Source organism: Hydractinia symbiolongicarpus, chromosome 9 (genome assembly GCF_029227915.1).
Source record: "Hydractinia symbiolongicarpus strain clone_291-10 chromosome 9, HSymV2.1, whole genome shotgun sequence".
NCBI classification, from domain to species: Eukaryota; Metazoa; Cnidaria; class Hydrozoa; order Anthoathecata; family Hydractiniidae; genus Hydractinia; species Hydractinia symbiolongicarpus.
The window spans coordinates 19716345-19741841 of NC_079883.1; the positions used below are offsets into that span (position 1 = coordinate 19716345).

A 25497-nucleotide genomic window follows, 5' to 3' on the forward strand; every position below is an offset into this window, starting at 1 on the left:
CATCGTTACATATGCAGCTAAACATCTGTATATCGTCATTGCGGGAGCTGCCGGACTAGTCGTGTTATACATATAATAAGCCTAGTATGATGCCTACACCTATGGTGATTAATGAGGCCTTGGTATCCTCGTGTTGATTTTGTGAGGGTTGTTCGGGTATGGAGGACTATGTTGTGGGGCCGGGAGGTATGGATGGTATAGCCTGTATGGTATGATTGGGAACATGTATAGGAGGTATAGGGGACCCGGCATGCCTTGGGGTATGTATGGGTGTTTTGATAGTGTGCCTGAAGGATGTGGCAGACGCATGCCGCACAACATGCTTATTATTTAGATCAAGCCGGATACCAATCATCGCACTTGCAGGTGCAATCAAAATATTATTGTTATACCCGACAATCCTCCCCATACGCAGATTCATGTCGGAGGGCAGCATATGCACATGGTGCATGACAGCAAAATTTACGGGAGTCCGGGCATACTACAGTACTTTTTGGAATTCCGTAATATCATGACTTAAATTCTCCTGACGTTGAACCATAGCCTCAAATTTCTGTACCAGAATTTGCCTTGCTGTGTAGTTATCCGCATCAGATCCAATTAGGGATGCTTTGGCACCTACCTGGGACCCAAGTAACAGGACTACGTAAACCTGGATACTCTCGCTTAACTTGTCAGGCCTTGGATGTCAGGCCTTTACTTATGGGCATAATAAACTTACCCCAGTCCTCATCAATTTGTGGTCACCATCTACCATTTGTCAATGAGGACATGACAGCCTTGAATTTATACAAGGCATTAGGACTTGCATCATACTAACGGCATACCTGTGCATACCCGGATGTTAAGTAGGGATTTTTGTACTGTGAGAAGCCATCATCGTAGGGCATGGGGGCCTTCATTCTTGCCAGGACACGACGCATGTGCTAATAGGCATGGAATTTATAAATAGAGTTTATAAGGGGCACTGAGCCCGTCATGTGCTTGGCACATATGCCTAATGCCGTAGTCGCGCAATGGGTGGCGAAATTGACCTGGATATTCCAATAGCCCAATGCCTGACCCTTCCACCCTACTTGAACCGGGTCATCAAGGTGGGTTGTTGGAACTTTTAAAGCATACTTGGTAAACTCGGGGAATACCACAGAAATATGGGGGTCTGTACTCACGTACAGGTACTGATGATCCAAATAGGTTATACTAAGCGGCTATTCTCCCCCGTTACTTTTATACTTTGCCGAATGGTTGTATTGATAGATATTCATTCCTTTTCTTGTTAGAAGAAAGGAGATGAAACAACTGTACATCACTGATATCCATAAACCTACCATATTCGAAGACTACCTGGGACAGGACACCCGAATAGCACTGAATTCCATCAGTATCAGACCGGGATGGCTGAACCTATATAGCAACAATGATATCACTATACGGAAAGTGGGGCCTGATCAGAGGGTTACTCGAATTGAGATTATGAATGGCCTGTATAGGATCGAGGATATCGCGTCCATTGTGAATAGCCAGGCGGAAGATAAAATCAAACTGTGTGTTTTCAAAAATGCCTACTGGACTCCGTGTTGGCGATGGGTATAGGGTGGTGATCGGTAGGCAATTGCAAGAGCTTTTAGGATTAACCTGCAAAAAAATATTACACAAAGGGTGACTACAATACCATATATAGAACCGATATATACCAAAAATTAAGACTCATTTGTCCAAAATTGGATGAAGACGACTGCCTATTGGATGGCAAAAAATCCAAGGTTCTGGAAACAATCCCACCCGGGAGTTAAATGCCTGGGGAGAAATGCTGACCTGGACCTTTGACACCCCTGTATACCTTCCCTTAAAAGGGTCTACAGACCGTCTTGAGTTTATGCTGACAGATGTGTACCATCACGAGAAGAACGTCACGTTTTTTGACATCACAATGCATCTGCTGATAGAATAAAGATAAGTGATACCAGCAAACTTTATCCGAGTTTGCCGAGTGCACCCGCACAAGGCTATGATCTGGATGAGTGACAAATTTTCAGGTTAAAAAAATAGAGGAAATAGAACAATATCTAAGGGATGAAATAAAGGAGCGGAATAGATTGGCGAAAGAATTCAAGATGCACAACACGTGGTTCAGGATGTGCGACCATGGATTGCTTGGCGTGAGTGTTATCACGTCGGGGCTTGGGATAGGAGCTATGGTCTCGGGTATGGGGGTACTCTTGGCTTGTGCCATGGGGGGACTCGCGATTGCCGCTGGCATAGGGCAAGCCGGTCTCCGGAACGCCTCTAAACGGCTGCGTGTTAAGTCCAAAAAACATGAGGGGATAGGACTGCTTGCTGAGGCCAAACTAAACTCGATTGTGGACCTAATCAGCAAGGCAAGATTGTAAATGCTATCAACGAACAGGAGAGAGCCCAGTTGGTTGCCAAGGGTAAAGATGAAATTATAGAAGACTTCAATTTGTGCAATATGCAAGCACTATGTAGAGTCTCCACCTGAATATAGGCCTTAATTTGTATTATATTTTATAGACCTTTTGGGTCTATAAAATATATGGTTCTAGTCCTCGCTTAGTAACCACTCCTTTTTAAAGTCTTTATACCGACATTCTGTGATGTGTGTCTGGGGGTAGTGGTTGTTACCTTGTACGTATAAAAACAAAAAGGCTTGAATAGCGCTGGCTTGGCAGGGCTCATCATACGGTACGGGCACACCATAGAATTTGGTGGTAATTACGTCCCAGTAATATTGAAGCTTAGCATTCACATAACGATCCTTTTTTACAGGCTCTGTCGTTAATAGCTCTGATATCAACTCCTCAACCTTTGACCATATTTGACGATACTTTGCAATCCAATCAGGATATTCCTCACAATCCGGGCTCATTGCCGGTGACGCATTGGCGTTATACTTAGTCACCCCATTCGGGGACCAGATTTTAGGTGTCTTTACCCTCAAGGCCACCACAAGGTCCTGTGTATGGTACCCTACCACATATTGTTTGTCCTTACCTCCATTGGCAGGCATGGGATCCGATACTGTCAGGTATTCTATCTTAACATCTTCGATTTTTGTGAAAGTAGCACCAGAATTGTAGAATATATTAGGTTTAACAAATTCGTTCTCAAATTTCAGCATCTTGTTTATTGTATATTTCGAATGATTGCACAGAATTACATGTCATCGTACATACGCAACCACCCCCATTATATGTGATATATTCGTGATAGCAGTACCAGCATAACATTTTACCACCTACCACAAACCTACGTCCACAGGTATATTTGTCATATACACCGAGTACCCTTTCACAGTCGTTACAATGCTCATTCATTTATTAGGATGTCAAGGCGAGCCTCCAAAGTCCTTAATCCTCTGTTCATTAGGCCTTTCCTTCTCATCTTGTACGCATGCTAGGGTTACAAGTGGTAGGGAGAGACCGAAGGCGGTAAGAAAGGTCATGAAAATCATACTTTTCAAACTATATTGACAGTTGATACACATTTATTATAGGTTACACATATGCGAGTACCTCGGGATCCTTTTCAACAGCCTTATTGCACATGTCCTGTGTCTTGAAACGATCCGATATATATTGGAGCATTTCGGGATTATTTTCAACGGCCCCATTACACATTTCCTGCGTTTTGAACCGATCGGGGACATGCATGAGCAGCCATATATTCTTTTCAACAACCTTGTTACACATGTCTCGCGTCTTGAGTTGATCCGGTACATGCCTTAGCATGCAGGGATTCTTTTCAACAGCCTTATTACAAATGTCTTGTGTCTTAAAACTCATCTTTATTAGTAGTAGTATTATCTTGCTATAAGATAACGTTTTAGGACAACCCCCACAACTGTCCAAGGTCTACCTTTTCATCCTCTGAAAAGCACCAATCGATGATCCTATCTGGATGCCAGGCTGTTGGAATAAGATCCTCCCTAATCCTAGCCTTTTCGGCTTTCCTCTGGCGATAGGCATAGAGTAGTTCGAGCTCCTCTTCAACAACCATATCCCATATGTCCTGGGTGACAAACCAGTCGGGCACATACCTGAGCACCTCGGGATTCTTTTCAACGGTCCCATTACACATGTCCCGCGTCTTGAACCGATCCGGGACATATTCAACCGTCCAGGGATTCCTTTTAACAACCCTGTTGCACATGTCCTGCGCCACGAACCTATCCGGCACATCCCAAATCAGCCGGGGATCCTCCTGAACAACCCTGTTACACATGTCTTGCGTCTTGAACTGATCCGGCACATACCTGAGCATGTCGGGTACATACTCAACAGCTTCGTTGCACATGTCTCGCGTTTTGAATTGTTCCGGTACATACTTCAGCATCTTCTCATCCTCCTCAACGGCCTTGTTGCACATGTCTTGCGTCTTGAACCGATCCGGTACATATTCGAGCATCGTGGCATATCCTTCAACAGCCCCGTTGCACATATCCCGCGTTTCGAATTGTTCCGGCACATACCCGAACATCAACGGATTCTTTTCGACAGCCCCGATCCAATTGACAGTGTATGAATCCATTCTCTTTATTATATAGAATTTTTACATTTTCGGAGGATTTCATTCTGCTCAAAACTAACGCATCTTATTGCGCATGCGTTGATTGTTGATGATTATTAGTATCATTAGGGAATAACCCGTGTTAGAATTTTAACTCATTTGATGTATACTTTGATGTGCGTTGATTTTTAGGGAATTGCACTAGAATTATTTTGGGATTTTTTATTCTACTTTTGATGACGTCATCAGAATACTAGGTCCTATGTAGATTAATATGGAATGGTATCGGATGGGTGCGGTGACTATTAGGGGATTGTCGTTGACTTGCCGGGGGTTTGCTGTGACGTGACGGTATTGCGCGTACGCGACTGCGCCAGAAGGAATATTTTCTAATCTCTAATACGGCTATTATAATAGAGACTGGTCGTTAACCAGTGAAAAAACCCGTGAAAAGATCCGTCCTTTATATATAGCATTTCGTGTTTCCGAACAGGACGCGTCTTTCGCGGACAAAGAGACGACGGCTATTATTAAAGAGATTATTGTACGTCTATATAATCAACCTCGTCCCCAGGCCCATATTTCTCTTTCTAACAATCTCGGACGGCAATCTTGGATATTAAAACAGCTAAAAATTGCCCTGGGAACAAGGTTGTCTATATAATGTTTATGTAATGGAAGGAATCTGCCGGCGGAGAAGGTGCAAGCCAACGGTTTTCCTTGTGAAAATATTAATTGTACAAAATTATACTCCCAGTTTCTTCAGGGGAGAGACGTTTCCGTCCATGGTCAGCAGTTATCCTTTAGTAAAAGAATTTTTTCTCAGTACTGGATGAATGGATGGATGGACTGATAGATAGATGGATAGTTCTGTCCGCCTGTCTTCCATCAGGAGATTTTAAAGACACCATGTGTAGCGTTGACAGAAATCAAATAGTAAGGAATCTCTATTTTCTTCCGGTGATTAAATTTTTTTAGCGTTTTATGGTGCAGGAGCAATCAATAAAATGACGATGAACATAAAAACACCTTAGTTAACCCATCTTTGTTATCATATTGGAAAGGTAAGATCTCAAAATCTAGTGACTTTTAGACACTCTAGATTGTTTCTTTCCGAAAGTATAAACTGAAGTTTATTCAAAATCAAGGGGTTTTTGGGCCGCCATCCCCAAATGCCGCCACCCAAGGCAACGCAGCGAATTATTTTTCGAAAATGCAACCTATTTGGTATGGAAATTTAACAATTTTAAGTATAAGAATTATTTTTTTGATCATATGTTTGTTACCTGCCACTGGCAGGGTGGGTGATCGGTTATGTCTCAAAATCTAGCGTCTTTTTGACAGTTTAGAACGATTTTTCTAAAAAAAAATTAAATTTTCTACAAGATTAAGTCAGCCGCCCGAACTGCGCGAGGCGACACAGCGAAATTTGGGTGACGTTAAAGGGCAGGGGCTTCCAGGCTAGGGGGTTAACAACATCTCCTCAAACCCGTAGGTTCTTAATCCTTAATCTGACCCTGAGTAAACACACAATTATTGTTAATTACAATTAATTCTTCTTAGGCATAGAAATTTTGTATAGAGCAGCAACACCAAATGCAACACCAAGTAAAGAACCATACATTATGCCTTTGTACAATACGACATCACGAGGTGTCTTTAAATGAACGGGTGCACTTCCAGTCTAAAAATATTAATGCTGTTTAACAAAAATATAACATGAATTTAACTGCAGTAACAGCGACAGCACCTAACTAGGCCTATTACTATATTCCTTTTAGTTCCGCAAAATACACATGCAAAAATACGGACTAACATGAAAACAAGATTAGTTTTGAGCGAATACCGGGATCCTAGTTATTCCCATGCAAGTTTGAAAAATGTCGACTTGAATACAGCATTGATTTGTTCAAACATAACATGAGAGATATGTAGATCAAACAAATGCAAATTTGGTGGAAAATATCAGATCATTAATACACTTTGTAATGTATAGATAATAACAATGCACAAAATAATAATCAACCTAAAATTTTAGTGGATGACCTTGAGGGAAATTGTTCATTGAATTTGCTACATAAAACTGTTCCTCTGGTGTCATGAAAGGAAACCTTACCATGTTGTAAGGTGAGAGCTGTCTTTGGAAAGCATTGTCCAAAAATAAAATATACCCTGAAGGCCAACCTCGATCGCAGGTTTTTTTTCTCTTTTTGATACAAGGGACAGCGAGAAAGAAATAGCCCTGGCACTGGCCCATCCTCAACACCTCAAAATATGCAGTGTTTGCTCGATTACCGACCGTATTTTAAGCGAGCGACACAAACTACTAGACAAGCTTGTCGAGTTCACGCGGTTGATTCCTTCAGCGCAACAAATGGAAAACCTAACATTTGTTCACCAGATTTCTTTTAAAGTAAAAAAAAAAATAATTTATCGTTTAGATTTTAAAAAATTTATTCGTATGGTTTTAAGATAAGATATAGCTATGGTTTGTTATTAAAATACAGCTAGCTACTTTGTCACATGGCCCAAGAATTTGTAAAATAAAATTAGCTAGCTAGCTGGGTACATTTTCAAAAGTAACTACGCTGTCTCATAGATATATTTGCTACAGTTTGCAAGTTGTAGTCATATACTTTGGAAAAAACATGTATATAAGCGGTAATGTGACATCTGCACATGATGACTTCCAGGAGTGGTTTAGGAAAAGTAACCAAACATTTCTAGCATAATGACAAAATGTACCTGCAACGCTATTGTTAGTTGCCTAAAAAATCATGCAGTAAAACCACCAGGCATTCTTCGTCGCATACAAAGAAATGATTATGCGATAATGAGATATCCTACCCTTGGTCATTGTTTATCTATATATTTTTTAAAACAGACTGCTGGAGTAAAGTGGATATACAGCCAATTTTATTACGTGTACATATATATATATAGATGCAAAAATTTAACATGTATTTCTAACGTCTTGTTTAATTATCGATCTAGTCATCTAATTGGTAGGATATCTTATTTATGGGAAAATGCAGTTTCGAATGCTGTCTGGATTAGTTTCGAGAATTATGACAATAATACAAGCAATTACTAATAAAAATGTAGTCATTGTTGCAAGCATATAATGTATGTAATATACTTGCCTGGCTTGTGATACATAATACAGAATCTTAGTTAAAAAAATGATTTCTATATTTTTTTCTTTTATAAGATTTCTGTATATACTTACTACAAGTTTATCGCATATTTTAGAGTGACTCACCTCTTTGTAGTTTTACGTGTATTGCTACAGATACACAAATGTTTGATATTTTTGAGAGAGTTCATTGCAAAGAATTGATTCACTGTGGATAAAAAAAAAAACGTTTGAAAAGGTATTGGTAAACTAGAGAGTATTTTTTTCATGGGCATAAATTTTCTTAAACATTAGGCACCGCACAACATGTGCATTGCAGTATGTGTGTACAACTTAAAAAACACCATGAAAACCCATTATATATCTTGTGGCTTTTTGCAGAGAGTACAGGTAATTACTGATTTTCATAGCCAGGTTTACTTTTATAATCATTACAGCAGTATTTTTATCAAGTAAATGTGACTGCGTTACCATTTTTATAATGGTAAAAATGTAATTTAGAGATTGATCTTATGGACAGTCGAAACCAGGTGGTAGTTTTCGGTATATTGGTCACATTGTTGATCATTTTTCATAGTTTCATGCCCTGTTTTCACTTGTACGCAAAACAGCAGTGGAAACTGCAGAAAGGTTTGTGGTTAGGTTTCTAACTGTCTTTGGATTACCAAAAATTATCCTCTCAGACAATGGCAAAGAGTTTGAAAATAGTGTGACAAATTGTGTTGCTGCATTATGGCTACGTTCGTACAAGCTTTATCGGATTCTGTTGTAATTTTGCTTTTTTTACTTTTTTAGTGTTCACATATATAAGACTAAATATTGAAATATGTGTAACTATCATAATTTATCTCATTTTTATGCGTTGAAATCTTTTCCCGTATCAAAAAGTCCCGACAATATGGGACAAGCCTTTTTGACCGTCCTGTATTATCTATAAGAGCCACAGCTATATCGGACAAGCTTTGCATTGCACACTCGCCACCTCAAAATATTTAAATGTCACTCGCCGCAATTTTTGGGACGGCCTTTGTAAGACCACCAGCCGGTATCAAGGCAATTTCTTTCTCGCCGTCACTTATCTCAAAAAGAGAAAAAAAGCTTATGTTGTTATTCCTCTTTGTTAATTACGTATAGCTAGCTACCTTAGTTTCCAAACTTTTCTTCTTTTATGAACACGAATTATGATGTAACAAGCTAGCTAGCTAGCTAGCTAGTTACCTACAAAATCTTTAAAAGACTTGAACTTTTGTAGGTTAGTAGGATGTATTTTTATGCCTGTAAGAGTATAATTATTTTCACAGGGGACTACGTGCACGAATTTTTTTTCAGAATTTAAAGCGTGTGTGTTAAGTTATTTTTTTATTGTTTTGTTTCTGACATCCTGTTAAACTTTTTTCAGCCTACATTTATAAACCAGGTTATTTTTACAGGGGGTTGTAGACATTTCATTGGAAATTTACGTGGGTTTATGACTTTATTTTAATTTATGAGAGGATGGTAAGGTTGTTCGTGTTTTTGTTTGTGTTGCAAACTGTTGTTTTTTAAAATTTTGTGTAAAATTTTATGGGGAAAAGACCACATGCAATATACTTAAAGAACACATTTTGTGGAATTGGCCTCCACTAAAGGCTGTTGTGTAAGCTCATGGCTTTTTCATAGTTCGTATTATATATATATATCGTATTATATATATATATATATATATATATATATATATATATATATATATATATATATATATATATATATATATATATATATATATATATATATATATATATATATACATATATATATATATATATATATATGATGTCATTTTTGCTGGAAGAAAATTCCATGGTTTCACGTTTTTGTTAAGAATCTCTGTTTTCCAAAAATAATATCTTTGTTTATTCAAATTTACTCCTTATTCTTTTTTGACATTCACGTTTAAAATGGTTGGTAAAGGTACACTACAGATCATCATACTAAGGAAAAAATATTTGTGTTCTTAAGCTGTTCATTTTAACAATTTGTGTATATTTTTTGGGGACAGGATAGTATGTATTTGAAGAAATGATTTTCCAGATATAAATTTGATGTTTTTTGACACTTCTGATTGGATTATTAAAGGTTTTCAACGAAGTAAATATTTGAGATGTGTTATTTCTGACTTTATTATTATTGTTGGAGTTGTACATGATTCTATACATTATTTTGATTATTGTTTCAAGCTCTACACATAATGATCTTTGTTGATTCAAGTTTATTCTTTGCTCATTGATTTTTTGACATTTAGGTTTAACATTGTTGGTAAAGGGCAGTACGGAACTAAAAGAGAAAATTTTTGTGTTCTTAACTGGTTGATTTTTACATTTTGTGTTAATTTTTGTGGAAGAGGATGGTATGCAACCGAAATGACTGATTTTTCTAGATTTAAATTTGATGTTTTCCAAACTATGGCTTTTTCATATTTTTGTATAAGCTTCTAAGGGAAAGACATATTTAAAATGCGTAAAAAAATTATTTTTGTTAATTTGTGCTAACTCTTGCAGGTCTCCTTCTGGACATTTTAGAATAAAATACTGAAGGTTTTCAATATAATCACTTATAAGATGTACATATTTGAGATGTGTTATTTCTAACATTGTTATTATCCGTGTTGTGGCTGTTGGTGTTGTAACTGTCGATGTTCTTAATGTCGGTTTTGTGAGTTTGGTGTTGTGAGGTCGATGTTGTCAGTGTCGTTGTTGTAACTTTTTATCAACTAGATTTTACACCTTGCAAGCTGTTCTTCCTTATTTTGCGTAAGATTTGTGTGGAGGATTTAATGCGATTTGATATTTGACATTTTGTGTAAGATTTTTTGCCTAAGTGGATTTTTCCACGGGCCTTATCGACTAGTTTTTTATAATAATACAGAGACTGTGTCTGTCTGTTACTAACAGGCAAAGTGGATATCGTCATTTTCTTTGATGTCGCCGAAAAACTTATGTTAAATATTAATATGTTAAATTTTCTGACGTTACGGCGCAACGTCAATGACACTACTCTAACGACAATATCCTATATATTAAATTGATAAAGCCATTACAGTGCACTTAAAATTTTGAGGCCAAATAACTTGGAGGTGGTGACGTCAATGATTTCTCACCGCGTGGGTAACTAGGGACCACCTAGGACCAATTTGGGTAATTTCCCAAAACTGAGTCCCCGAATCCGTTTCTGAATGGACGGGTTAATGACGTCGTCAAAAAACTCTGCAACCATAATATCTCTGCAACCCTTTGTCAAAAGTAAATGATCATATACATTTTCGTGATCAGCGCTTTAAGCTTTACTAGAGGCAACGTGAAAACAAGGTTCTAAATTATTTTTTTTGTGGATGGGTTGCTGACGTTATCAAAATTCAAGTGACGCTTCTTTTTCATTTTTATCCTGCCTCAGTGGATTTTTCAACGGGATTTATCAACTAGTCCTATATTATAATACGCTTGTGTGAGTAACTATGCGAGTTCACGGTACTGAAATCACGGGTCACCTTTCTCACAGCTCACGCATTTTCTCCACAAAGAATAATTTAATTTAACCCCTAGTTTACTATGTGCGTGCCGTACCTCACGGAAACAAGTTGTTTATCAACTGAAAAAAGAAAACCTCATTTTCAAATCAATCCTGAAAATAGTTATTTCAAGCAAGGCATGTCAATGTTCACTCATTATGAGGTTAGCTTAAAGGGGAAGTTCGGTCAAAAATTATTTTTTTTAAATTCAATGTTATAAAAGAAAAAAAACCGGATACCATAATTTTTTTTAAGTGAAACCCTCTTTTTCTGAAATAATCAGTGTTAAACATGCGTAAAAAATCTCCGTATATTGAGCCCTTTACATTTTTACAAAGGCTGAATTGAATTGAATTGAATTATGACGTTTTATAGCTCAAAAAGCGAGGTTCGGTGTTGGGAATTAGGTGTAATCACATATTTTGTTTATACATTTTTATTATTTTAATATGCCAAACTGTGCTGCCATCGGCTGTACAAATCGAAGTAGCCATAATAAAAAGACAGAAAGAGATAAGGGTAATGAGAAAAATAAAGAAGTAGAGAACGAAAAGCTGACGAAGAAAGACGATGGCAATAATGAAAGAAAAAATCGGCTAGTCTCTTATCAGATTACCAGTGCGAAAAAAATGAGGAGCTTCGAAAAAATGACTACATAATATAAAAAAAAGTGGTACCTTGCTGAAATATTTTATATTTGTTCTCAACATTTTGAACCAGAACGCTTCAAAAGTTTTGTTAGCTATGTTTGTTAGTTATGCTTGTTACCTATGTCTTACCATAGTCACCAAACAACCAAACATTTGTCTTTCTCGTATTTAGAAAAATTGAACACAATTTCATTTATTATAGCCATTTCCAAATTAAAACTATTTCAAAAAATTATTATATTTTCTCCCCATGTTTGCTTTCCCCAGCGCTTAATGTTTTTTTCAATGTGAAGCTCTTCAAGAACATGTGCTTTGATAAGAAGGGGGTAATAAAGATTTTTGTCTTGTCTTCTACCGAGTGCATTGCATCGCTCCTTATATTATTGAGGGCAGAAAGTGAAGTAGTTAGTACTGGTTTACAAAAACAGAACATTCCAAAAAATTCGGCTTCAGTTATACATTGTTTTCTTAAAAAGAAAAACCTTTAAATAACCCCGTCCAAAGTTTCAATTTTTGAGCACACTTTCTTACTCGATTTGTAAGGCTAAATAAAATAAAACAACCACCGTAGTGTTTTTTTTGTGATGTTGTTTTGGCAGTAGCAAATAATACAGAAGAAAATGTATGCGAAGGAGAGTTAAATGATTTGGAGATAAAACTTATGTTAGGCAAAATATTTTGAGAGAAGTTTTGAGTGTGTTGTCATGCTGCTCGTTGGCATATTTTTTTATCAACGTGAAGACTAATATTAAAAGGGATATGTAGAGTTTTGTTATGGCGGTTTTAAACACAAAAAAGAAAATTATGCTTGGCTATTTTTTTTTTATTTTACCTTCGAAATGATTGTCAGGAATTTTAATTGTAACCCTGCAACACAACCCTTTCACTGTACGACTCCATCGCTCTAAGGGACCACCCCATTGGCACCAGGTATTGTTGCCGATCCTAAAAACTTCTTTCTTCTTCATCACTCTCGGAACTACACGTTCGTAATTTATTCAGTTCTTCCAAAGAAAGTTCTGGTTTAAAATTTATGGGACTAAGAGTAGCTAGATAAATCAGGTAGCTATGTCATCATTTTGGAGCTTGAATCGCTGCGAATTGGTTCCAGTTCTTACAAATTGACACTGTGTTTTCAAAGAAGTAATTTGTTAAAGATTTAGAAAGAAATATAGTTAGAAAAAAATGGAAATTCTTTTAGCAAATTGTGTAGCTTGTGTTTTGACTCTTTCACGCGATGCAATGTTTTGAACTATGAAACGTCATACTTGAGTTAGAACCCAGCTTTTTTTTCGTTACGCGCCTTTTCAAAAACGGAGTATTTTTAAGAAGTTTGTGTCAACATTAGAGAGATTTCCAAAACTCTGAGTTTAATGAAGTAAAGTTTTTCTGTTTTTATAAGTAAAAATGCGTCGAATTATAAAATAAAATAATTTTTTTTTTTAGACCGAGCTTCCCCTTTAAGGCTTATTTGTTCTTCTGTATTTTCCATTTTTGTGTTCTGGGCCGAGGTTGCTTCTTTTTATAAAAAGCAATCACATGCGAATATGAATAATTCGAATCTAAAATGTAAAAAATAAAACTGTTGTTGGAGCGAGTATAGATAGTTTTTGTTGTTGTCAGAAATATTTTGCAAGAAGAAAAAAAACGTACGATGATATAACGTAACAAAGAGACCTGAGTGGAAATGTATCAGACGTATACATTTTCAATACGTTTTCTTTGGGATGAAGCGAAGTTTAGTAGCCGAAGTAAAAACTGATTGGACTTTTATTCAGAGAACGCCAGCTTAGCTGAGAAAGCCAAAGAAAAGCAGGTGCGTTGTTTCAAGTATCTGGTACAAAAATAAATTTAGGTGTGTAACGATTTTCTAGCCGTTAAAACTTTCAAAGCTAAACTTCCCCTTAAATATTAGTTCCTTGCTGTGTCTTGAGCCTGTACATATTTTCTTTAAGCACTTTTTTTAAGAACTCTCAAAAATGGGTCAGAAGTTACGAATATTCTAAGAATATGTCTAAGCTTGATTGTTTGTTCCAAAATATAATTTTTTTATGAAAAATTGATTAGAAGTTTACTTTTTTATTGCTTATTAAACAAACTGAACTTTTGGTTTTTGAAAGCCTTGGTTATGACGTCAAGATTACCTCTTTAAGAGGATGAGGCTTTTTAATATTTTTTTTAAATTTGTTTCCTCAAATAATTATATTTTTAGTAAAATATATTCTATTTGTTTTACTTATAAAACTTTGGTTTTCTGAGAAGAAACCAACCATCTGAAAAGAATTGTGCCCTCATAAAAATGATTATTTTTTTAAAACACTGTGTTTCCATGAAATATATTTTTATGGCCCTCACCTTTTCTCCAAAAATACTAGATGCTACTATAGTTATTTGGCCAGTATTTTTCTCAATATACAGTATGATTGCATAAGTCCTCCTTCTATTTATTTAGGACTGTTTTATATTTTGTTTCTCCTTGTTTTGCTGTTCTAATCAAATACTGATACACGTTAAAGATATTTCCTTGTTAATAAAAATCTGTCTGGTTCATGAAAATATATATTTTCCCCTGTATTCTATCACGCATTTTATCTGTTCAATATTTACTTTCATTGTACGTTGTTCCTTTTGTTGTCAGGACAACTGTAATTATTTTCATTTTGATTTTTAACTGATGAATATTTGAATATAAACATATTATTAACAAATAAATTATTTTTATAGTAATGCGATCTGGAAGGGTTGTACGTTTTCATAGAATTGATAATAAACTTTGTATTAATGCATTTTTGTACAAAAATATATGATTCCAAGAATGTAATAATAGTGTAGTTCATAATTCACGCATTTTCTCAATAATTATTTTTAGGCCCCCTCAGTAAAGCAAGAGTAAATCGGAGAAAACATTGGGAGAGAAATTAATCTAACAAAAAATTTCCAAATCGTCAAATAGGCAAACCTACAATTAGAGAAACCTAACTCATGTGCTTGAGGTCACAAACTTTTGAAAGAAATGTTATATATACTTCTATCTTTTGTTTGGCCTTTAATAGTAATAGTAATCTGGAATCTCCAGCATGTCATTTTCTGAAAAGGAGAGATATTTTATGGAACTTTTGCATCTTGTTTGTTTTTGTTAGCTTTATATAGAATTTTAGTGATTTCAGTTTTCAATTAAATGTAGCGACTGCTTGGAAATTATAACAGCTGTATTAACTTATATTCGTACACTGACAAAGAAAACTGCTACCTTTCCCTTTAATATTTGATAAAAACAAACATAAACAAAACTTTATTTTATGTGGCCATGACGATGAAGGTCGGACTGACTTGTGGCATTGTTCCAAATGGTCTTCCGCCTTTCGTTCGATTCTCAGTGTAATGCACCAGCCCAGCATAAAAGTGGCAGCATGAAGGAAAGGGGCCGACTTTAATGTTCTCTATACCTCTTTTTGAGGTATAGAGAACATTAAAACATTATTGCCTGTTTTTGATCGCGGGCTTCATAAGCTTTGTGTTTTTGATCGCGGGCTTCATAAGCTTTGTGTTTTTTATCGCCGGCTTCATAAGCTTTGTGTTTTTGATCGCGGGCTTCATAAGCTTTGTGTTTTTGATCGCGGGCTTCATAAGCTTTGTGTTTTTGATCGCGGGCTTCATAAGCTTTGTGTTTTTGATCGCGGGCTTCATAAGCTTTGTGTTTTTGGTGCCGCTTATTTAGTACATTCTCTTGAAATACAAGAAAAATATATCATAGATGGACATGCTTTGAAAAAAAAAAAAATTTTCCGTAATTTATCATCTTCAGGAAAGGAAAGAAACTTCTATCTTTTTCACGCTGACTTTTATTACTGTAGCGATACGCAGCACACGAGGCCATGATTCTTCCACAAACCCAAAGATTTTAGCGCGCATCTTATCGGGATCATAGAGATATTATTAAAAGAGAAAGAGACACAACTCAATATTTCTCTATTCAAATTCCTATTGTTAAGACAAACAATGCAAAGAAGGCGCGTCACTCGGTTCCAGCTCTTTTCGTGTGTTTCTCGCAAAAGGATGAATTATCGATTCTTTTAGTATAGAATCCCGACAATTTTACTTGTAAATGATTAAGAAAATAATCAGGTTTTCCACTGAATTCCGCCAAAATTTATTGGTTAAAAAGCTCTCAGGGGTTTACCCTCGCCTTCGAAATAATTTACATACATAATTTCTAAGAGAATAAGTTGGAGAAGCTCGAAGGTCAAGCGGCCATGTTTGTTGTTGTCGTATGTATATGAAAAAAAACGTGTTTTTTTCAAGAAATACTGAACGGAATATGAATCCTTCATAGCTGTACGAAGGTAAGGGTTTATTCTTCACTTTAGTAATAACCTTTAAGTGAAGGACGATGGTTAGCCAAAGTTTAAGGCAAAAAATCAACTGTAAATTTTCGGTGTTGTTAAAGTGTCCCTTTAAATATACTCGGTGTATTTACCACATTTTTAAGTAAAAATGGCGGACTTGAAAAACTCGTGACTTAAAAGTTTTTGCAAGAAAGCGAGTTGTGGCTATTTTTCTTATTTAAAATTTATGTCAAAACAGTTTTAGCAATCTTCTATCTGACTTATATTTAGGTTTCAGGAGCTGCTCCACACATGTCATCAGCTATAGCTAGCTAGATACCCTCAATTAGGCTAACCACATAGATGCCCTCGAGGAGGCTAACCACATACAGCCCTGCACATAGAATTTAAATCACTATTGCTAGCCAATGAAGGATTTATTTTGGAACTATCAGTTCTGACCTGCTAGTATTTAGACCACATTCAAGTGATGTAAGCTCCAAACTCAACTGCTTTCATATCAGACAATGAAAATATGCACTGAGAATTAATTATCAAAAATTTCACACACTTTTCATTTCAAACACACGTTTTACAAAATCAGTGTGGAGGTAGAAAACCTTAATCAGAAATACTTTAGAAAACCAGATCAGCAACGTTGTATGGAAGTGTCGAACCACGATGTTTTTAACACAAATATGTATGTGTATGCAATCCAAGCTATTGATTTTTAAAAAAAATCCACAGGTCATACCAGATGAAAATATTGATAACTGTTAAGTTACTTGATATACATCAAACATATTGAATTTTATTATGTTTGGACAAAATTATTGTTTGGAAAGATCCATTTTTGATTAGTGATTAGCTAAATCGAGTTATTCAAACAATTTAAAGATAGTTATACACAAAATACCAACACATGAACAGTTTTAAATTGACATTGAAGTGGATTGATACTTTATTGAAACAGGATGACCGGTGCGACACCTGAAAAGTTAAAAAGTTTAAAATTTGGTTTAGTCGTATATATATCCCTTAAGTATTTTGTTCTTATAAAATTTTTATTAGTATGTACTGTAGCAAATCTTGATATATCCTTTTTATCTTTGGCTTTACCTTGTGTTTTTGACATGTTTATAACTTGAAATTGTTCTTATATTTCTATATTTTGAGTATTTTAAAATTATTTTGTTGTACGTACATTGCAAGTATTACAATGTAACATTACGTTTATAAGTATATACACGTTTCGAATAAAAGTAAAAATTGATTTTGTAAATTTTTTTGAAAGCTGCTTCCCATGCTTTGGAGTGTGTGTGTGTTTTTCAGGAGTCTTATCAGTAAAACCTCAGCTCTTTCTATGTTCTTATCTATGCTATAGCTTAGTAAGATTTGTTGGTCCACAACAACAGGCCATTTAAAAGCTATCTAGCTCTGGCTGGCTAAGAGAGCTTAGTGATATATTTATCAAAATCTTTGAGCTTATTTAGTAGTGCTAATAAATTTACATTATATGTGGTAAAAATCCTATGACTTAAAACATTTTTGGTATAAAATTAAAGTAAGTTGAAAATTTGTATTGATAGATGTAAAACATGGTTTCTGAACGTACAAATAAAAATTTGTTCTTTTACCGGGACTACGAAGTCTCCTCATCGTTAAACAAATCTTCAGTCCGTTGATTAAACCATGAGGCAACGTTATATCTTAGGAGTTTGTTTTTTCTGCTTCCTTTATCTCTAATTTTTTATTTCTCCTTCTTCATTTTCTTTTTTTTAAAAATGTTTTTTTTGTCATGTTGAACCTTCCCATTATAATTAACAATCGATAAATTATGTTTTTCAACAGTATAACTTTACAGTATTTAAAAAAATGCAGAATAATTTATAGCTTGTTAATAATAGTGTGCATAGTGAATTATATTTCAAATATTTTATAGTCTTAATTTTAATACAGAGCGTGGGTGTTTAGAGAAAATTAAATTCAAGACTCATATTCAGGGCAAGATCAAAGATGTTACGAAGAAATGCATTTTCCCTGTTTTATCCCACCAAAATAACACTTTTATAATATATTTTTTCCAAAACTTACTGGAAACTTAAAGTTACATTCGTGAAAAAAAAATTGAAAAATTTTAACACTAAGGGCCTACCGTATCCTTAAAAAGTTTGTTATGATTTCAAAATTAACTGACTAATTTGATGAATTATGCCGGGATTTTTTTATCTTTGATTTCGTATTTTAGTACAGAAAAGGCCGCATATGCTTTTATAGGTTACATTTAGAAGTGTGATTTTATTTTTAGCTGTTAAGACAAAACTTGAGTACAGTCGTATTAAATATACATCCACTATACGCCGACGCTGAAGAAACTCAATTCTTTATATACTTAATTTGAATAAAAAAACCCAAGAACAATTGATATTAGTAATTCTTGTTTAAAGTTGAACTAAAAAAGTAAAATTTACGTAAGTAAAAATGAGAAGTTGGGCGGTTTATCAAGGACTCGTTCTGGGGTTAATTTTTAAGCTGTTTTGACCATCAGAGGGCGTTAAAGGGTGGTAGTCCCAATAGGAAAGGCTGGGGGAGGGGCACAAAAGGCCCTTCAAACCGCCAGTTGTTTTTGATCGCCCTGACATGCAATTAAACCTCTTCGAGGTTATTTTACACCAGTCAAAAAAAATCCTAAATCCGTCCCTGAAAAGCGAGTTGGAATAAATAGGGTTAAACACTGAAAGATTGTGTGAAAGTGCAAAGCTTTAGAGCGCAATGAAAAGGTGAATTTTGATAAATCAGCATGCTAGGAAAGCACGGAAAGTTTACCCCTACAAGGTTAAGTTATCGGCTCTTACGGTACTACACCATAAATTTTTAAGACTTCCGTATAATCGGTAAAGTGAAAATTTGACAAATGATTATGATTCCCCTATTTTTTGGAGTTTCCCCAAATATAATATTTTTAGACGACGATTTCTGGCATTTTTCATTTTATGAGCCAAAAGATAAGTTAAATGATTTTATTTGGACGTCATAAATTTCAAACACAATGTTAAAATTTGTTCTAGAACTAAAGTAATGTGATTTTAAGGAAGCAAGCGTTTTATTAACATGAAAAAAGCCAATATTTATTGCTACCATCTTGCTTCTTGTATGACACACTATAACTGTGTCTCATCCTCTAACCCGGGTCACAATATGTTGGATGACGTGAGCATTGACATTTTGATGTCAAATTACTTCTGTGCCAGGTTTCACAGTAAAAACATTTGTCCATCCTTGAATTTTATTGAGTGGAGGGGAGGATGGGGTAGTAAAATTACACATATCCATTTGCCCCAAAACAGATGCCCACACAATACTCCACTTAAAATAGGGTTAATGCAGTTTAGAAACCTTTTCCACACATTAAAACCAACTATGTAGAATGATTATCTGCATATAAAATATATAAATTTAAAACCAACTGCAGCTACCTGAAATATTTTTTGATAGTGAGAAACTGAACTTGCACGGTCGAACACTCCACCTTTTAATCCACTTCTATTTGTGACACCACCGTTGTAATAAATAACTCTGGGCTCCTTTTGCGGTACAGTATGAAGTGCCTATGGTATAAATACAATAGGTAATGTAAATATATTTCAGGCTTGCCAATAGTCAGGGGTTGACAATTTATTTTTTCTGTGCACGTATCTCTACACATATTTTAAATTCACACATAGAAATGAAACCATTAAGAATTTTTCATAGGAGATTTTTGTCTAAATCGAAAAAAAATGGAAAAAGGAATGCCTTTTCCATCAATTTTTTCAAGGTTTTATGTAATAAAAATGAGTGAAATGATCATTTGCGAAGGTTTTTTATTGCAAAAAATTTCGCGAAAGTTGTTTCACTCGATTTCGAGAAAATTTCTTAGTTCAAAGTATTATGATCGTTGTGAAGAAGGATTCTATAAATAAAAAAGGCAAGAAAAAAATTGAAAGAAAAATATGTGAAATGTAAAAGGATATGTTAAATAAGCTTCTGCAATGTACGTTCTAAACCATGACGTACGTGACGCTCAGTCTGAGAAATCTACGCCAACATATACTATACTTGAAATAATTTCTTTTTGTGCAGATCCTATAAATTTAATTACTTTTTGTACATATTTGTGTATACACAACACAGCAATTCGTCCACTGATACTAAGATAAAATACATATTATTTAATCATGTAAGAGCTCAGAATGCTTTTACAAATTACTTTGGTGCATATTATTTATACAAGCAGAAGATAATCTTGTTGGTATGAAGGAAAACTGGACACAATTTTTTTCGACATGCATATGTTGCAGTACCTGGCAGAAATCAAATTCATATAGTCATGTACTCCTGGGTTAGCCATACCTTTTATTTACATTGTGTAGTCAGATCACCTTTAAACATAATTCGTTTAATGAATTCTGATTTGTCGTTTACACAAAATGCTCATAAAAAATTTAACAAAAACTTCTTGAAGAAAGCTGAAGAAAAGGAAGACGAGAAACACAAACCTGAAATGTTCTTGCGACTATGGCTTAAATAGTCTGTAATGTGGGTGAGAATATGCTCAAATTTTTTATCGTCAGTAGCCAGCTACAGTTTCTAAGCTTTTTAAAACTTCATGTCTCAAATGTTGATTGACAAATAAAGTGCTACAACACAATAACAGTAATTTATCGTCAATAGCTTAATTTATTTTATAACTTTGAGGCCAGTTTTTGAATGAAGGGTTGACAAGGTCATCAAAAAAACCCCAATATTTCTTCAACCGTTTGTCGAAAGCACATAATCCTATACATTTTCTTGATCATTGTTAGTAGATCTACACAGCAAAAGACTTCTGAAAATTCTGGAATTCTGAAAAAAATGTTTTATTTATTTGTAGGTTTTAGCTGACGTCACAGAGGAGGAGAAAAGGGTAGCTTGGAAGAATCATTATCAGAGGTTGTTTAACACTGAGTTTGATTGGGACGAGGATAATTTGTCTGATGATGATGTTGTAGAAGGGCCAGCTATGCAGATCAAGACAGAATGGGTAGTGGAGGCTATTAGAAAATTGAAGATTGGCAGACTGCAGGAGTATCAGGTATTGTTGCAGAGATGGTAAAAGCATCTGGATATATTGGAGTTGAGCTTATTACAAGTCTTGCTAACCAGATTATAAAGGATGGTGCTATTCCGAGTGAGTGGCAGTCGAGTGTAATAGTGAATTGTTTCAAGGGCAAGGGTGATGCATTAGAAAGGGGTAACTATAGAGGTTTGAAGTTGGTTGATCAAGTATTGAAAGTTATTGAAAGAGTGATTGATAAGTTACTTAGAGAAAGAATTGATATAGATAAGATGCAATTTGGTTTTGTTCCAGGGCGTGGCTCTACAGATGCAATATTTTTACTCAGACAGCTTTAGGAAAAGTATTTAGGAAAGAGAAAGAATCTCTATTTTGCCTTTGTAGATTTAGAGAAAGCTTTTGATAGAGTGCCACGTAAAGTTATTTGGTGGCCTATGAGAAAATTAGGTGTGGATGAGTGGCTAGTTACGATGGTACAGTCTATGTACAGCAATGCTAGAAATCGTGTCAGGATTAACGATTCACTTAGTGATGAATTTAGTGTAAATGTTGGTGTACATCAGGGTTCTGTACTTAGTCCTTTGTTGTTTATTCTAGTCTTAGAAGTGCTGTCGATGGAGGTCAGAACAGGTTGTCCATGGGAGTTATTGTATGCAGATGATTTGGTTCTCATAGCAGAGTCAATGGAAGAATTAGTTGAAAAGTTTGAGAAGTGGAAGAAAGGACTAGAAGAGAAAGGGCTAAAGGTAAACACAGCAAAGTCTAAAGTCATGATTAGTAGCATTGCAGCCAAGTGTGACCTTGTAGTTGGAAAATGGCCTTGTGGAGTTTGCAGGAAAGGGGTTGGTAGTAACTCAATTTTTTGTCAGACTTGTAAGCATTGGGTACATAAGAAGTGCAGTGGTATTAGTGGAAGGTTAAGAGCTGACATACAGTTTGTATGCAAGCGTTGCAAAGGTGAGATTATAGAGAATGAAGTATTTCCAGCTTTAATGATGTACAACAGTGGCTCATTAAAGATAGTTGAGAACTTCCGTTACTTAGGTGATATGTTGGGCAGTGAAGGGGGTGTTGGAAGAAGTGTTACTTGCAATATAGGTTCTGCTTGGAAAAAGTTCAGAGAGTTACTTCCTTTGTTGACTAGCAGGGTCCTGTCAATTGAGGTAAAAGGTAGGTTGTATGAGGCCTGTGTAAGAAGTGTTATGTTGTACGGTAGTGAGACATGGGCAGTGAAGCAGGAAGATCTTGACCGTTTAGAAAGGAATGATATGAGAATGGTTAGGTGGATGTGTAACGCCAGTCTGAGAGACAGAAAGAGTTCAGATGAGCTAAGAAGCAGGCTAAGTCTCCGTAGAATTAAAGATGTTATCCAGATAAGAAGATTGAACTGGCTGGGGCACTTGGAAAGAATGGAGGAGGATAATTGGGTAAGAAAGTGTAGAGACTTGATAGTTCCTGGGGCAAAGCCCAGAGGCAGACCGAGAAAGACTTGACAGGAGGTTATAAGGACAGACTTGATACAGAGGAAGTTGAGTTTAGATCTAACACAGTCTAGATCAGATTGGAAGAGGGTCATTAATATACCCCGTCCAACCCATGCTAGCATGGAAAACGGACGTTAAGCCAAGAATGATGTCATAAATTTTTGCAGGGATTAAATTTCATAGATTTTTGTCGGTTTAAGTTCCTGCGTAAATGTAGAAAGTAGTCATTCGTGAAAATTTTTCACCGCGAAATCTTTGAATAATTGTCTAATCCGCAAAATTTATAAAAAAAATTTCCATGGTCAAAACCTCCACTTCCACAAGTGTTTGTTTTTCCTTACTTCTTTTGTCACCTTCTATAATCTATTCTACCTTTAAAAATAAAATACCTATATTCATTGATTACAAAAGTTATCTACTTTTTTTTAATGTATAATTATAATTTTCCCTATTCTTCACTTTACTCCTCTTAACCCTTTAGAGCCCTTAGATAACGACCCTCCTTCTAAAATCTTTTTGTAACTGAGGAAAAGAGCTTCCGACGTTATCAAAGGTGACACCAAAAAGCTGTTTGTTTAATTGGCCAGAATTCGCCTTTGAAAATTTTTTAGGGATTTTTTAACAATAGATATGGCTGTTTGTCACTAAAATTTACCAAGTGCTAATTTTGCCAGTTTCAAAAAATAGTCAAAAATGTTGAAATGCGAAATTAAGTTTTCGCAAAATATTAGAAAATGGCCCACACGCAAAAATAAGTCCCTGTGAAATGCTTGATGTTTCCAGATGAGCTCAACCGTGAAATTCAATCCCTGCGAAAATGCTTAATAGCTTTTAGTCAAGATTCTAATCAAAAATAAATTTTAGTACCCAGACTACTTCTTAGGGGATTAGAATTTAAAAACAAGCAGAAAACGTTGGTACTTCACTTAAGTTTTCAATTAGATTCACGTATATATATCAAAGTGTTGTGTTTATGGGTGCAGTAATAAAAGCTTTAAAAAAACTGTACAACCTTTGTGTTCCAAGTTTTCACAGTTGCATAAGTGTTAAAAATAAAAATAAAAAACAATTTCGAAATTGCCTAAGGTAAAAAAAAATAATAATAATAATTACAGTTCTTAAAATGGTATATTTTATTTACAAGTAAAAGAGTGCATATATGGAATTAAAATAACTATTATACTTACAAGCCGGAAAATAAATAAAAAAATAAAGCGATGGGGGGATCACAATAAGTTGCAAGCATAAACACAACCGCAGAACGACCCCTGTAAATCCTAACTGGACAGGATTTACAGAGCATAGGCTAGAGGTTTAACTTTAGCTGGTATGCCAGAAATGGATAAATGGACTTTCATCAGAATGAATGGTGAATTTTTTGGAGACAGTATGTTTATTAAAGTACAATGATCTGGAAATTGATGGGTTACTAATTCCAGCACATATATGATATTTAGAGATCTCTTTTATCAAGTTTGACAATGTGATGTTCCTTATGGACCGTTTGGACAGTTTATATATGTAGTGATCGTCAGGAAGGCTCCAGCTGTAAATATCCGTGAATTGTAAATAAAAGTGAATCATCAACATATATCTTCACCTTGAATTGGAGTGAATTCCATCAGATATGCTTATGTTCTCCATATTGTTTGATATTTCTAAACTCCAATCTGAAAGAAGTTTCAATATTTTTGCTTGACTCCCAAAATTTTCGATGGATTGATAATACCCATGAGAAGTCGGTTTCACCATGTTGCATTTGCTTTTTTATATTCAATATTTTTGCTGAAGCAATTGGTTTAATAGCTGTTTTCTGTAATAGAATATATTTGTATTCACATACCCTGAAGAAGAAATACTTTTGTTTATAAAGTTCAGTATTGGCATAGAACCAGGGATAATTGTTTTTTTAATTTAAAAACACAACAGCAGCTTTTCAGTCATGTGTAACTTTATTATTGGAAACTTTTAAAATAACATTGTTGTATCATACTTATAGGTTGTATTATCTGACTCTCTAGAAAGTGCTTCGGATACAAAAATTTCGTTTGTCTGAGAGCCCTTAACTGCATATCCATTTCTTGATCTCTCTTGATGACATTAAGTTTTTCTCTCCATGCAGTATTATACTTGTTATTAGCCTGTTTAATTTTAAAGATAAAAGACTTTGTGACTGTCAGGTTCACACTACTTTCAATTTTATAGCAGCTTTAGTCTTGTAGATTCCAACTCCAAGGTAAGTGTAATATTGAACTTCATTACCATCAGAATCGTTGATGCTGATGCCACATTTGTGCTGCTTGGATAACTTTTTTCTGGTCCCATAGAGCAAAACTCCGTTTTCCCTTGAATTCAGTAAGAGATTGTCATCCTGACTTCACTATTAAGTAGATTTCAGAACTTTTATCTGCGGTGAGAACGGTATAAGTGCTTTTTGGTTTGGTTTTAAGTGTCTAAAATTATATTGTTGTTGGGCGAGTAAATTATTCTCTTTGAGATGTAGAATTTCCTGCATATATGCAACACTCTCAACGAAATTTGAGAGTATATTAAGTATTGTAATTGGGCAGTAGTTGTCCAAGGATGATTTACAATCGGATTTATGAAAAGGTGTTATCTTTCTTCTTTTCTAAGCAGTTGGAAACAAAGCATTTTCAAAACTGAGTACATCTGATACTTCTTATAATCTTTTGAGCAGGGTCACTCACGTCTGTCATGCTTGACCAGCGTTCAGCT

The 25497-nt window shown here is 35.2% G+C and overlaps 1 protein-coding gene and 1 long non-coding RNA gene across 2 annotated transcripts in view; both read right to left on the reverse strand.

The window, feature by feature from the left end:
- Window positions 1–22898, reverse strand: part of LOC130656529 (40S ribosomal protein S20-like) — a 75384-nt gene extending 52486 nt beyond the window's left edge. Inside the window, exon 1 of the mRNA XM_057459405.1 lies at window positions 22381–22898. Coding sequence (XP_057315388.1) covers window positions 22381–22883 — 503 coding nt within the window. The 5' untranslated portion in view covers window positions 22884–22898. The remainder of the gene's footprint in view (window positions 1–22380) is intronic.
- Window positions 6061–20869, reverse strand: LOC130656532 (uncharacterized). Its single transcript, XR_008984947.1, has 3 exons — window positions 20721–20869; window positions 19659–19790; window positions 6061–6226 (listed from the first exon to the last, which is right to left on the reverse strand). It is a non-coding gene; the product is annotated as an uncharacterized LOC130656532 (long non-coding RNA).
- Window positions 22899–25497: the final 2599 nt, after the last annotated feature.